This window comes from Monopterus albus, unplaced genomic scaffold (genome assembly GCF_001952655.1).
Source record: "Monopterus albus unplaced genomic scaffold, M_albus_1.0 scaffold268.1, whole genome shotgun sequence".
NCBI classification, from domain to species: Eukaryota; Metazoa; Chordata; class Actinopteri; order Synbranchiformes; family Synbranchidae; genus Monopterus; species Monopterus albus.
In genome coordinates this window covers 401,469-415,809 of record NW_018128148.1, presented here as the reverse complement: position 1 = coordinate 415,809, position 14,341 = coordinate 401,469, and the positions used below count along the sequence as shown (strand labels likewise).

Below are 14,341 nucleotides of genomic sequence, written 5' to 3'. Positions count from 1 at the left end.
AGATGCCATAAAAAATAGATTTTTCTTCATAGTGCAGTTACTTTAAAAAATTATGTTATATAGAAAAGATGGAAAAGTTTCATTATCGTGTTAGGCTACAACTGAACGGTGATGACATAGGAGGCAGGTGAAGAACTGCAACTGATCATAAAATCTCTGACTTCAAACCTTGTGGTGACACTGAATAAGCAGCTGACTGAGGATCTCAAATGAAGCTAACTGATGCTACAAATCAAGAGAGAATATACAGTAAAAAGATAAAGACACTTCCAGAAACAACAGTTGAGAGGAACTGTTGAGTCCGAGTCCAAGTCGAGACCAAGAAAAGCTTTAGATCAAACTGCATCTCTGCAGAAAAGCAAAAAGCCTCCACATGAGGGTGTAGCTGACACAGGAAGGTGGTGCAGCTTTCACTGTGCAGAGGCGATGCACAAACAGGGTCGACATGAAGGGGCCATCAAAAGGAAACCTCAGCCGCAGGACACTATGCACCGGCAGAGGGAAGAATGGGGTGCACTAAATAACAGCAGACTCAGGATCAGATGTCCTGCAGTCAGGCAGGAAAATGAAACAAGTCTTTAATACCAGCACCATGATCCAAAGCAGACCACAAAATCCACCATGACCCGCTTCAGTTTCTTGACCTGAACCCCAGCAAAAGCCTGTGGTGTGTGAAGACATCTCATTCGAAGTGAATGTATAAAGAAGGACTGGGACTCAAGAATTTACACTGTTGTACTTGGATTATGCTCTGTAGGTTTTACTTACAGCGGCTGACAAGAAGCCTCTGACATACAACTATCTGTACAGTGCCTTGCGAAAGTATTCAGCCCCCTTGAACTTTGCGACCTTTTGCCACATTTCAGGCTTCAAACATAAAGATATAAAACTGTAATTTTTTGTGAAGAATCAACAAGTGGGACACAATCATGAAGTGGAACGAAATTTATTGGATATTTCAAACTTTTTTAACAAATAAAAAACTGAATAATTGGGCGTGCAAAATTATTCAGCCCCTTTACTTTCAGTGCAGCAAACTCTCTCCAGAAGTTCAGTGAGGATCTCTGAATGATCCAATGTTGACCTAAATGACTAATGATGATAAATAGAATCCACCTGTGTGTAATCAAGTCTCCGTATAAATGCACCTGCACTGTGATAGTCTCAGAGGTCTGTTTAAAGCGCAGAGAGCATCATGAAGAACAAGGAACACACCAGGCAGGTCCGAGATACTGTTGTGGAGAAGTTTAAAGCCGGATTTGGATACAAAAAGATTTCCCAAGCTTTAAACATCCCAAGGAGCACTGTGCAAGCGATAATATTGAAATGGAAGGAGTATCAGACCACTGCAAATCTACCAAGACCTGGCCGTCCCTCTAAACTTTCAGCTCATACAAGGAGAAGACTGATCAGAGATGCAGCCAAGAGGCCCATGATCACTCTGGATGAACTGCAGAGATCTACAGCTGAGGTGGGAGACTCTGTCCATAGGACAACAATCAGTCGTATACTGCACAAATCTGGCCTTTATGGAAGAGTGGCAAGAAGAAAGCCATTTCTTAAAGATATCCATAAAAAGTGTCGTTTAAAGTTTGCCACAAGCCACCTGGGAGACACACCAAACATGTGGAAGAAGGTGCTCTGGTCAGATGAAACCAAAATCGAACTTTTTGGCAACAATGCAAAATGTTATGTTTGGCGTAAAAGCAACACAGCTCATCACCTTGAACACACCATCCCCACTGTCAAACATGGTGGTGGCAGCATCCTGGTTTGGGCCTGCTTTTCTTCAGCAGGGACAGGGAAGATGGTTAAAATTGATGGGAAGATGGATGGAGCCAAATACAGGACCATTCTGGAAGGAAACCTGATGGAGTCTGCAAAAGACCTGAGACTGGGACGGAGATTTGTCTTCCAACAAGACAATGATCCAAAACATAAAGCCAAATCTACAATGGAATGGTTCACAAATAAACATATCCAGGTGTTAGAATGGCCAAGTCAAAGTCCAGACCTGAATCCAATCGAGAATCTGTGGAAAGAACTGAAAACTGCTGTTCACAAACGCTCTCTATCCAACCTCACTGAGCTCGAGCTGTTTTGCAAGGAGGAATGGGCAAAAATTTCCGTCTCTCGATGTGCAAAACTGATAGAGACATACCCCAAGTGACTTACAGCTGTAATCGCAGCAAAAGGTGGCGCTACAAAGTATTAACTTAAGGGGGCTGAATAATTTTGCACGCCCAATTTTTCAGTTTTTTATTTGTTAAAAAAGTTTGACATATCCAATAAATTTCGTTCCACTTCATGATTGTGTCCCACTTGTTGTTGATTCTTCACAAAAAATTACAGTTTTATATCTTTATGTTTGAAGCCTGAAATGTGGCAAAAGGTCGCAAAGTTCAAGGGGGCCGAATACTTTCGCAAGGCACTGTATCATCTGCCTCATACCTCATGTGGCAGCCCTGACTCTGTGGACTCCTAATAAAAAACTGGGGCTGCATTGAGTTGCAAAGAAGGCAATGAACATCTAGTCGAGGTCACATCCAAAATAGTCCTGTCCCTGAGGTAAGCATGTAGTCCTTATGTTAACCTGTGGGTCAGTTTTCTGGCATACAGACACAAGCAACAGTGAAACATGCTGGGATGCAACTGGGAAGAATCTGCAAATATATTAAAATTTGGTTTAAAAGAACAATTAAAGAAATGATTGAGGTGATGACTTAAAATCATCCAACAAGAATATCTCCAAACCTGAATCTGGAGGAGGAGGCTGAAACCATCAAGAGAAGAAAGTTAGGACTTAAAAGAAAGGCTCATTTTAATGTTGGTTTGTTGCAGGACTCGGCTTCACTTCACCTCGAAAATCGCAACTTTCCCTCGGGGGGACTGACACATTCATATTTCTGTCTCATCACACGTTCAGGTTATGTTTCCGCTCCAAAGGCATTGTATTTTCAGGCTGTCCGTCCATCTCATTCTTGTAAACACAGAACACCTTAGAAAATTTCTTCAAATTTGGCACAAATTTCCATCTGGACTTAAAGAGCCCACAGCGCTTTTCCTTGTTTTCTGACTTATGTACAATGTTACAACGGTGAATTATCATCTTAAATGTGGCCTAAAATGAGGTGAATGTACAGTGTGTTCTAGTATTCCTTTGCAGTCTGTTTAAACTCTGTTTACACACGTCTCGCAGATTTTGGTGGTCAAAGTCAGTGACCAGCACATCTGTACAGTTCCTATGAATTTGACTTTGTCGGAGGGATACGACTTCTAGATTTCCCTCTGATGTTGAATCAGATTAACAAACATCTAATCAGTTTTTTTAAATTAAACTGTAGGAAATATTAAAATAATCTACAAGTTTAAATTTTGCAGCCTGAATATTCATGTTTGTTGTGTTACAATTAAAGTGCTGATTTTTATGTCTGGTTTCAGGTTTTACTTGGAGCCTGGGCATTTGTTCAGAGCAGTAAAACCCAAGGCTGCTGCGCCTTCAGGAGCCAGGTGAGCCAACAGTACCTGTCTGTGGACCGCGAGCCAGGGTGGGACATGTAAGGTTATGTGCATCCATTTAGGCTTCGACACCCTCACACTACTACAAGTTCACCCCTGGCACAAGTTAAGCCTGCTAGTCACCTCCTAATACAAGTTAGGTCCACCTGTGGCTCAAGGTTAGGTGGAGTGTTTAGGGGTGTCTGGATGCATCATGTTCAGCCCGTCTTGCAGTCCACAGACAGACCCCTATCAGTATCCAGATGTTGTATCATTACTACAGATCTCCTTAACCAGATGTGTTGTGTTAGATGTTTAGATTAAACTTTGTCATTACACATGTATAAGGCAACGAAATACAGCTCAGCATCTAACCAGAAGTGCAATAACAGCAGTGCAGAGTGCACAGTATCTACAGTCTGTAGAGTCAGACTGTGGTTCAGTGGGTAGCAAAGTTGTCTCCCAACCGGAGCGTCAGAGGTTCAAATCTCGGTGCCTGCAGTCCACATGTCAAAGTGTCCTTGGGCAAGACACTGAACCCCCAAGTTGCCCCCGATGGTTAGAGCCGTCGGTTGAGTTGGTGCTGCAGATGGCTGCCATCGGTTCTGTACTGGAAACAAACTCCTTGTGTGTAACATATTTGGCCAATAAAGGTGATTATTATTTACCGATAGATATGTACAATTGACATTTACCTATGTTGGGTAATGTATGATGTGCAATAGACCATGGATTTAAATTACAAGTATTGGATAATGTACAGTAAGCTTTCTCTCTGTATCCATATGTTGTCTTATTACAGATGTTTCTCTGTGTGTAGATGTAGTGTCAGCTGTTACAGATGTTTCTCTCTATACTCAAGATGCTGTGTCAGGTGCTGTACTCCTGTGTGTGTCTGGTGGCTGCCAGCAGCTGTTGTCTGGTCAGTGCCACTGGTCTCTCTCGGGGTCCTCTCTGTCTCTACAACACCACCTCAGGTCTGATCTGGGGAGTTCCCCTGCAGCCCCTCCCTGACTGGTGAGACACTCACAGATGTTCAGAGTCCCCGCTCAGACCCCGTCTGTTTACTCTCACTGTTCTCGTCTCTGTCTCATCTTCAGTCATTCAGGGTACCTGTACAACCGGACTCTGTGGTCGGGAGTGTGTCTGCAGCCTCACGCTGTGGTTCAGTGGAATATGGTTCTGTTCAGTGTCATGGGGGGAACCAGCGGGCTGCAGACTCTCCTCTGTGCAGCCAACATCATCAACTCACTGCTGGGCCTGATCCTGGGTCAGGGCTGCTGCCACAACAAGGTCTGTGTGCTCTGATACTTCTATCTTTGTTTAAATTGAGTGAGTCCGACTCCTGAAAACGTCTTTAAATGAGGTCATTTGGAGAACACGAGGAAAGATGTTTGGCCCTGCCCTCATGTCGTCAATGGTCCGAATGAGGCTCGAGACTTGGCTTCAGGATTAAGCTCAGGGTCAGAGACTGATATCAGAGTGTGGACACAAAAACCTGTTCACATATTGGAGCAAATATTTGGTCTTCACATTTGTTTTACCGTTAAGTATTTCAGTGTTTGTGTATCCAGATGTTCTGTCACTTGTTACAGATGTTAGAATCAGAATATCTGCAGTTTCGCTTTTGGCAAAAAAAAAAAAAATCATCTGTGTTACAGGTCAGTCCAGTGTCAATCTGAGACGGTCTGTTGTGGATTCTCAGTGAGGACTTCAGCGGAGACAAAACCTACTCATAATGTAAAGTTATAACATCTTTTATTCCAACAGGATCTAAGCTACAAACATTTGGAAAGCACTGGCGCACTTTAAACAATAAATTTAATTAAGTCGACCTTAACATCTGCACAGTAAACCAAGTGCAATTATTAGAATGGACATTTTATAGAGAAAAGAGAGGGTTTGCAGTAACACACTTGTTTGTCCCTTAGAAATGAACAATTAAAATTATTGGTCAATCAATTAAATATTTAACACATTGATCAACACAATCCATAGCTGTTAAACTGAAAGTATTAGTAGAAAATTAAGTTACATAACTAGAATTTCATTACAATTTGTATTTACTGGTAAATTCATCATTTTACCAGTTTGTCTTGACAATCAGAAGTTACTATTGTTTTTTCTTAATTTATCCAGGAGTTTATTAAAATGATCATCAGTTTATTAATTTATTAAGTAGCACAAATGGGGCCACAGTATTTGGCTGCAAAACAAGTATGGTTATTGTGTGATTACATTAACAAAAAGCAGCTCAATGTACTGATTATGCCCGTTTGGCCTCACAGATATCACCTCTCCGATTATCAGTAACAAGTGTAAACAGGAAGTCACAGAACGTCTTTGCTTTAACATTTTATTTATTGATACATTTGAACAACAAATGTTTTTGTAAATAAAAGAAAAGCTGCTGTGTGGTCTCCGTGTGTTGCTCACTGCTGAAAGATGTTTTGGGTACTTCCAGACATTTTTAGAAATGAATGCTTATCTGTTAAAATCAGGACAGTTTTGGTGACTTTTCTGGTCATCATTTTATGACGAGTGACAAAGTGATGAAAACACGAGGTCCTTTTCCTGGGCCACTGTCTCCATGTGTCCAGACACTAACATTGCTGCCAATGTGCACACAATTCAGAATATAACAAATAGCACTTATTGCACATGGGATAAATAAATTCTTAACCTGCTGTACAGTCTTACATTAATGCATTGGGATTTACAACGAAGCCCATTACATCTAGTCCAGTCTGGATCCAGTCTCTAACCACCACCTGGGCTCTGGTGGTGTAAGGCCTTTAAAACATTGACCTGATGGAGGTGCAAAATGACGGCACAGACTGTATACAGGGGAAAAACAAAACAAAACAAAACAAAACAAAAAAAAAAACACTAACCCATTGTGATGTCACCCATCAGTCTGCCTGTCGTCATATTGCTAGGTCTAATCCAAAATGGGACAAAGAGGCAGAAGAGTGAGTGGAGCTACCTAGACAGCTAGTGGCCAGAGCCGCCTGTCACTCAAAATGCACAACTTTTAGCCTCAATATAAACAGGTGAATTATATAAAAATTCACCCCCTGTAGAGTTGTCATGGAAGGGGAAATTGGCTAGAAAAACCAAAACTGTTTTTGTACCAGACTGTAAACATGTTTACTTCTTCTGTAAAGTTGGGCCTTTTAACACAGGAGTGTATGGAGACCGACTCCCTTTTGGAGCCAGCCTCTAATGTCCGTTCGAGGTTTTGGCACTTCCGCATTGGCTCTCAGACTCGGAAGACGCGGCTTGGATGTCGGCGGGTGAACATGAATGTCTGAACTGAACTTCATCTCAATTCATCCAGAGCTCAAGTTTTATTTCTACAGCCCAATATCACAACATGCCCTTTAAACTCTGTGTGGCATTTGACTCCCTCTGTCCTTAGACCCTGGAATCGGATCAGGAAAAACTAATCCCAAAAACACTGAGGCAGAGCACCAGAGGAGGAATTCCCTCCTCGGGACAGAGAGAAAGCTGATGTAGAGTACAGAACAGAAAGAGATGGTAAATCCCAATTCCCTTACTTGATCACTCCTCAATCCTCTGACCTTGCTTGACCCAGAAGTCATTCTGGTCCACCATCTTGAAGCTCTTTTCCTGCTCTTGAGGAGCAAGGACGCTACTGGAGGAGCTGTGAGGGCACAAGAAAGCATCCTTCTTTTGTGGACTGACACACCCCTTTACCAGAATCAGTTGGTGACTGGAAACTTCAGTTGAAGGATGTCTCATGTTTATAAATGCATTTCCTTGAGTTCTCTGTCCTCCTATCTTACATGGCCAGGATTGAAACAAGGAAAAGATGCAAGTGAGGGAAATATGGATGCTGTTAAAGAGCCTGTGGGACTTTTCCTTGATTTCTCACTTATCTACAATGTTACAATGGTGAATTCTCATCTTACACGTGACCTAAAACTCAAAAAATGACATATATGCATGTTCTAGTATTTCTATGCAGAAGCAACTCTGCATCTTGCAAACCCTTTTTTTCTAACAAAATGAAAGTATTACGTGCTAGTTTAGGGATTTCCTTGAATGGGCATAAAATCCATCCAGCTGTTGCAAGTTTATATGAGCTTGCCTGACATCCACCTGTACTGGTGTGGATACATTTCACCTCCTGCTGCTGCACTGTGAACAGAGCATGTGGAGGAAAAGTACAGGGCCTGAGGTTACTGCGACACAACAAAACCAGAGATTTGTGACTATTACTGACCACCATGTTAGATCGATTTTGCAGATTTTACCGCCTTCTGATAGTTAAAACAGCGAGTCTCTGTACAGGACCGTTCCCGGACATGCTACAATTAATTCTGTCATTAACCCATGTAACCTTACCTCTCATCCTAAGGCATCTGTTGAAATGTGAGGTTTCCTTCATTACTTTACTAACAAAATTGCTAGCATTAGGCAATTCTCCAGTATCACTTCTTTTGACTAAGCTGACCTTCCCCTGTCTTCTGCTATTTTTGACCAATTTGAGACTGTTCCTTTGCCTGTGTTATCAGAATAACATCAGAATATCAAATGGACTGTAACCCACAATAGTACATAAAGATATAAAAAGACTGCCCCTGCTGTTGCACAAACTTAATACATTCCCCCTTTTTGTTTTGTTATATTACAGGTAAATCTGCTAGTGACTGTTGTGGAAACAACAACAAAAAAAATACCTCTGCTGCTTTACCGTCCGTTATGTTATACTGTATGTAAATCTGCTGACTTTTTTTTTGCCGGGATATCTGCTGCCGGTGGTCATTTGCAGTACTGTCCATGTATACCTCATATGCCATTTGCACCTCATCACCAACACCCTGGTGACGCGGAACCATCTGACAATCTCCCATTAATGTTTGCACTATTATCACTGACTGTACATGGTTTTGAGTCACAGCTTATTGGCTGTACCGTTTAGATTTATCCTAATTATGTCAATCCAGTTCTTATTCGATTCTATTCCATTTTTTAATTCTACTTTGCTCTATTTTACCTCCTAAATGTTACGACACCCAATACTAGGTGGGAGACAAATGGTATTTCGATTTTCTGCATGTCCTGCACATATGGTGAATTGACAATAAAGTCCTTGAACCTTATTTGGCGATCTGGCAAAGTTTGCTGCTTTTAATCACGACTTAGGCCCCCTGGCTCATCATCTGAAGATGACTGTAAAAAACCTAGGGGTAATGTTTGACAACTTAAGATGCAACAAGCAGATCGACTCGGTCGCAAAACCTACTTTCTTTCACCTGAGGTTGTTGAGTAAAGTCAAGCCATTTCTTTCTTTTAATGATTTTGAGATTGCAATTCATGCTTTTATAACCTCTAGACTCGGCTATTGTAATGCATTATACCTTGGTCTTAAATCGGTCGTCTCTCACTCATCTTCAAATGGTCCAAAACAGGTACTAGGAACCATATAACCCCGGTACTGGCCTCCAGTCCATTTTAGAATTCTTTTTAAGCCATTGATTTTTGTTTTTAAGGCTCTTAATGGTTTGGCACTGACCCACCTCGCTGAGTTGATGAGGTGGTGCGAACCTACAAGATTTCTCAGATCATCACATCAGTTTCTTTTAGAGGTTCCCAGGACCGGATACAAATGCTGGGGCGATCGTGCATTTACTGTTGTAGCTACTTAATTGTGGAATGATTTACCTCTTAATGTTAGATCATCTACAGACTTGACAACTTTCAAATCATTGGTTAAAACATATTTATTTACTTTGGCTTTTAATACATAGTATTGTCTGATGCCTTCTTCTTATAACTGTTGATTCTATGTTGTTTTATTCCTCTATTGCTATTTATTTTAGTTCTTACATTGCCCTTGTAAAGTACTTTGGTCAACCAGACATTGTTTTAAAAGTATAAATAAACTTTGATTTGATTTACCTGACCAGGTCTAACCTATGATCATGTGGCGACTCTAAATTTGCCTGTAGGAGTGGGTGTGGCTGTTTGTCTACATGTCAGCCCTGTGATAGAGACCTGTCCAGGGTGGACCCCGCCTCTCCCCCAGTGTCAGATGGGATTGGCTCCAGCACCCCCTCCCATGACCCTATTCAGGATAAGCGATATAGATGATGCATGGATGGTTTAATACTGATTCAAATTTAAGTCCAATTTAACATGTTTTCTTAAGCCAGTTTTTGTTCTAAATGCATCTACTTTCTTTACAATTTTATAGTTTGTTATTCCAATTTAGTGCATAATCTGTGTTGATTTGTATTGACTGTTTATATGCTAATTAGTTTTTATCCCCAGGGCATCCATCTTTAGTTTAGTCTGCAAGGAGTGATGACATCTTGATGCTCTCTACTCATTTTGTCAAAAATAAAAATGTTTATGGTGCAATAGCACATGGTAGAGGCTATTTTTCATGCATATTAATACAGGTGTGCCTTGAGATTCTGGCTTACCCCTTGCTGTGCCTTTGGCACAAAAAGTTTGAGTCACTGCACTAACAGACCTGAGCCATGACTTCCTCTTCACCAGGATCTACTCTCATTTATTTCACTGCACTAAAAAAAGATGAGCGAGAAGCTGGGCAAGTGGCGAGGATAGGTGTGTCAGCATTGATAAGAAAAAAAAAAAAAAGAAAAGTCTAACACCCAATACTAACCAAAATACATCGCGTGTCATTATGGTGTGTTAATTCTGGCCCAAACTTGACAGTGACTAGCAGTGAATGCTCATGCCAACAAGGTAAATAAAAAAGTCTTCTTCTTGCTGGCGTCCACGTCCCCCGATTGTCCCCTGTACATGATTGGTCAATGCAGCGCCTTTGCTAGATGTTATTGTCCAGTGTGGTGAAAGCTGAACCAGATCTAACTTTTTCACCGCATGGGGTGCTGTTGTTTTGCCGGAGCCCCCTGCAGTGCTGCTGCTGGCTGCGGTGAACAGTGAACGCACTGCCCCATTGAAATGAATGGCGAGAACTGCATTTTCCTCACCTTTGAAACTCAGTCTGAATGCAGCTTAACGCAAACCTGATTCTACCCTGAACCCTAAAACTAAGTGTGAAACCTCAAATACCCTGTGAAGACGTGAGGACCAGACAATGGCATCACCCCCCGGACATAAAACTGGCCCTGATGATGCACAAACACAAGATGAGGGCAGCTGGTGTGAAGTGCTGGTCTCTGAGCAGCAGATGTCCTGTTCTCCACAAACCGTTAATAAAGACTTCATTAAATATCAGCTGATGAGGGGTCATAGTAAACTGAGTGAGGGCATTTCTGTTTTACTGTCGGAGGATTCAAACAACACCGAAGAACATTAAAAGCTTCTGAACCAAACAGATCAAGGTAAACATGATTCAAGCTGTTTTTATGTTCAACAAGAAGGCAGATCAAACAGCAGCAGCTTGTCCTCCTGACTGGTCCTCACTCACCATCTCAGTCGGGCAACATGAACCGTTTAATGAAGACTTCAAACTTTTCATCGTCCAGCTGCTGACACTGGTCAGAGTCTCTGTCTCCATCAGAGTCAGCCATTCACATGTCAGACCACAGGATGGCCTTACTGCCTTTCTCCACGCTGGCCACGTATGCTCCTGAAGAAGACCAGGACACCGAGTTGATGGCAGAGCTGCAGACAGAGTGAAAACAGGTAAAGTCTGTGGTGTGCCCTGTGGAGTATCTGAGGTGAAGCGCTGACATCATGTGCAGTGTTTGCAGAGAAACTAATCAGCACACACCTTTGTGCTGTATTTACAGCCTCTAAACCTACAGTAAACTTCTGTTTTAGCAGACACCATCGCCTTGTGCAAGCATCACTGTTCACATATTGACCTGTGTACTCTGCACTGCTGCTACTAGCGCACAGCAGGTCGAGCTGGATGCAAATTTACAGACTGCTGAGAGGCCAGATAGTGACCACCATACTGTATCTGTGAACACATCTCCAAGTACACGCAGAACGTGAGTCTGGAGGGGTCTGCAAAGCCAGGTCTCATTCACAATGAACAGCCGCCACCACTGTCCTGGCTTTTCTGTGTGTGAATGGTCCGTTATACACAAATCGTCAGAGCGACACACCAGGAGTCAGTTGTTCAAAAAGCTTAATCTGGATCAGAATGATCCGGATTTGGAAATCTCGTCTTTCTATCCAGGATCAGGTAATCCAGATTGCCTTTGTACCCGTTTTTCAAAGCAACATTGGAGTGGATCACCCTTATCCTGATACAGACTTTACAAAATTACCAAATCTGGATTACCAGGGCTATAAATGGGACTAAATATCACAGTGTAGGTGATCAGGATCAGCTATGTATGGAACAACAGATAAACTAGTTTTTTTTTAATTAACAGACACCCACCGCACCACTGTCACCTCCTCAAAGCAAACAAGCCGAGTGGAACCAAGCTCCGTCTTCACCACAGCAGCTCACTGAGGCACATGATTGTGTGAAATGATACGCCAAAGGAAAGTCCTTTCACATTCAGCATTCACTTTTTTTTTTTTTATCCCTAATTTCACTGCAGCAAGATTTTAAAAGGGAGTATCTCACTTGTTCTTCTGTTAATAATGCCCAGGACCGATTGCTCCACGTCTGTAAGCTAGCAAAACCACACCAACACCATGAGTTGCATGTTACTTCCCAGATGCTGGTGCCATGCCCACGTCATCAGGATGTGGATGATCAGATGTTTTATGGTGCAGTGGAAACAAAGTGGAGCTGCTTGGCACGGCTCTGCCGCGCACACCTCGATTTTGTTTCTGAAATCGGCCCTGAATCCACAAACAACCCATTTTCAAGATCTGATCCAATTCCATAACCAAAATCAAATCTGATTATTTCTGAACTACAGGGCCCACAGTATCTTAATTTATAAATTCTAACGTAAGCAAACAGAGCTCCTAGTGCCTCATGTCCAGTGGAAGTTCTTTTTATTTTTTATTATTTAACCCTTATTTTACAAGGATGTCCTGGCCAAGATGGCGGCCAAACAAATGTTTTTATTAATGCCCTATCACAATCAACTCAGAGTTAAGGCTGTTTAAAAGACTCATGTTCACATGAAGAGATTACTTACGCAACTGGAATTGTTCCTGAAGCTCTAGACTCAGACTGAACCCCCTCTGCCCCCTGAGCACCATGTTAATTAACTCCACTACATTTGAGCGTCCATGCCTTTGTTTTCGGGTTGCAGTGGTCTGTGTTTGCTCAAAATCATGTGACGCATACAGCGTTCATGCTCAGCTAAGAGTCCGTATGAAGACTTGTTAACTTTCTGACTGAGACCACAGTTTTGCATGTTATTGAACTGGCAGACTGCTCTGAGATCAGTCTGGTTCTTACTTGTGGTTTCGGTCCAGAGCTCTGTCCACCTTCCCCGTCAGGACGTTCCAGATGTACAGAACTCCATCAGCTGACCCTCCCGCCACGTAGCTACCATCAGGACTGAAAACAAATGGCAGCAACAGGTCAGGCGAGTTCGCCACAGTCATTTTTAACCAGCTACACAGTTTGTTCGAGACTCATTCTAAACAAAGATGTTCTATCTGAAAATAGGAAATGTGTACTGAACACACCTGAAAGTGACTCTTGTCCAGTCAGCTCCACACTTGAAACCCTGAGCGCTGACCCCACAAACACACACAGTTAGTGCACATAAACCAAAACAAACCACTGTAGTACTACTGTGAAATACTGGTTATCTTAAAAACAAACTGTCAGTCCGGAGACCGCTGTGTTAAAACCATTTATGATGTATATGGGCAGATGTGACCCGAGTGGGTTTAGCGGTCGAAAGACAGGCTTAGAAACACCTGAACGTCTGTCTGACAGCGTTGGAACGCAGGTCGATGATCTTGATCAGGTCATCTCTGGAGCAGGTGAGCAACTCAGTGCGGTCATGATTCAGGTCCAGAGACGTCACCCTGCCCAGCAGCTCCAGCTCCTGCACTATACTCTCCGCTCTAACACCAAAGACGTCACACACACAGACTGTCAGTACTGTTGTCACATTCTTACATTTTAAGATGTAGAAATAAAGATGGGTTTAAAATAGAAAACAGTCACCTGATGTCCCAGAATCGAACTTTCTTATCAAAGTGCCCGCTCATGACACACTGTTCTGTACACACAATGTCGTTACAGCTGGAACCAGCAAACACCGTCTTCATGCCTGCACAGGTGACACAGCAGGTGACCACAGACTGAACACAGTCAACAGGTGACAGTGTAAAACCACTCATTGTGCTAACTGGCAGTGAAACCAGAATCAAACCAGGAAAACAAGAGTAGCAGCATAAACCAAGACCACAGCTCCACACAAACACAACTTCCACAAGCACACAGATCACCTGTGCTGCTAACCAGCACATATATAAATAAAAGACCACGTACAAACTTTGCTGCGGAGGTCCCACAGTTTGAGCGTCCGGTCGTAGCTTCCAGAGACGATTCGAGCATTGTCCAATAGAAAGCGAGCTGACAGCACCTTCCCACTGTGACCTGTCAGGGTGTGCTGGACACACACACACAGAATATGAAACATGTTTGTTCACAGATCAGGTATAATACATGGAGATGACTGAAACGCCCCTTCTGACTTAATACTGGGCTCTGCCAACCTCACTGATAATTGTGTTATGAGCCTAAGAATATAACCATCCACCCATTTTCCTCCGCTTATCTGGGACAGGGTCGCGGGGGCAGCAGTCTGAGCAAAGATGCCCAGACTTCCCTCTCTCCAGACACTTCCTCCAGCTCCTCCGGGGGAAGGCCGAGGCGTTCCCAGGCCAGCCGAGAGACATAGTCCCCCCAGCGTGTCCTGGGCCTTCCCCAGGGAATCCTCCC

General features: G+C 42.7%; 2 protein-coding genes across 10 annotated transcripts in view; one reads left to right on the top strand and one right to left on the bottom strand.

Moving 5' to 3' along the window:
• Positions 1-10,149, top strand: part of LOC109972721 (transmembrane 4 L6 family member 5) — a 17,325-nt gene extending 7,176 nt beyond the window's left edge. Inside the window, exons 3-6 of the mRNA XM_020621801.1 lie at positions 3,442-3,510; positions 4,361-4,515; positions 4,599-4,791; positions 5,160-10,149. Of these exons, the coding sequence (XP_020477457.1) occupies positions 3,442-3,510; positions 4,361-4,515; positions 4,599-4,791; positions 5,160-5,180 (438 nt within the window). The 3' untranslated portion in view covers positions 5,181-10,149. The remainder of the gene's footprint in view (positions 1-3,441; positions 3,511-4,360; positions 4,516-4,598; positions 4,792-5,159) is intronic.
• atg16l1 (ATG16 autophagy related 16-like 1 (S. cerevisiae)) overlaps positions 9,585-14,341 on the bottom strand; it is a 47,472-nt gene continuing 42,715 nt past the window's right edge. For all 9 annotated transcript variants that reach the window (XM_020621791.1, XM_020621792.1, XM_020621793.1 and 6 more), the window contains 6 exons: positions 13,889-14,009; positions 13,562-13,667; positions 13,309-13,458; positions 13,072-13,119; positions 12,839-12,940; positions 9,585-11,124 (listed from right to left, as the gene is read on the bottom strand). In XM_020621791.1, coding sequence (XP_020477447.1) covers positions 11,031-11,124; positions 12,839-12,940; positions 13,072-13,119; positions 13,309-13,458; positions 13,562-13,667; positions 13,889-14,009 — 621 coding nt within the window. In that variant the 3' untranslated portion in view covers positions 9,585-11,030. The remainder of the gene's footprint in view (positions 11,125-12,838; positions 12,941-13,071; positions 13,120-13,308; positions 13,459-13,561; positions 13,668-13,888; positions 14,010-14,341) is intronic.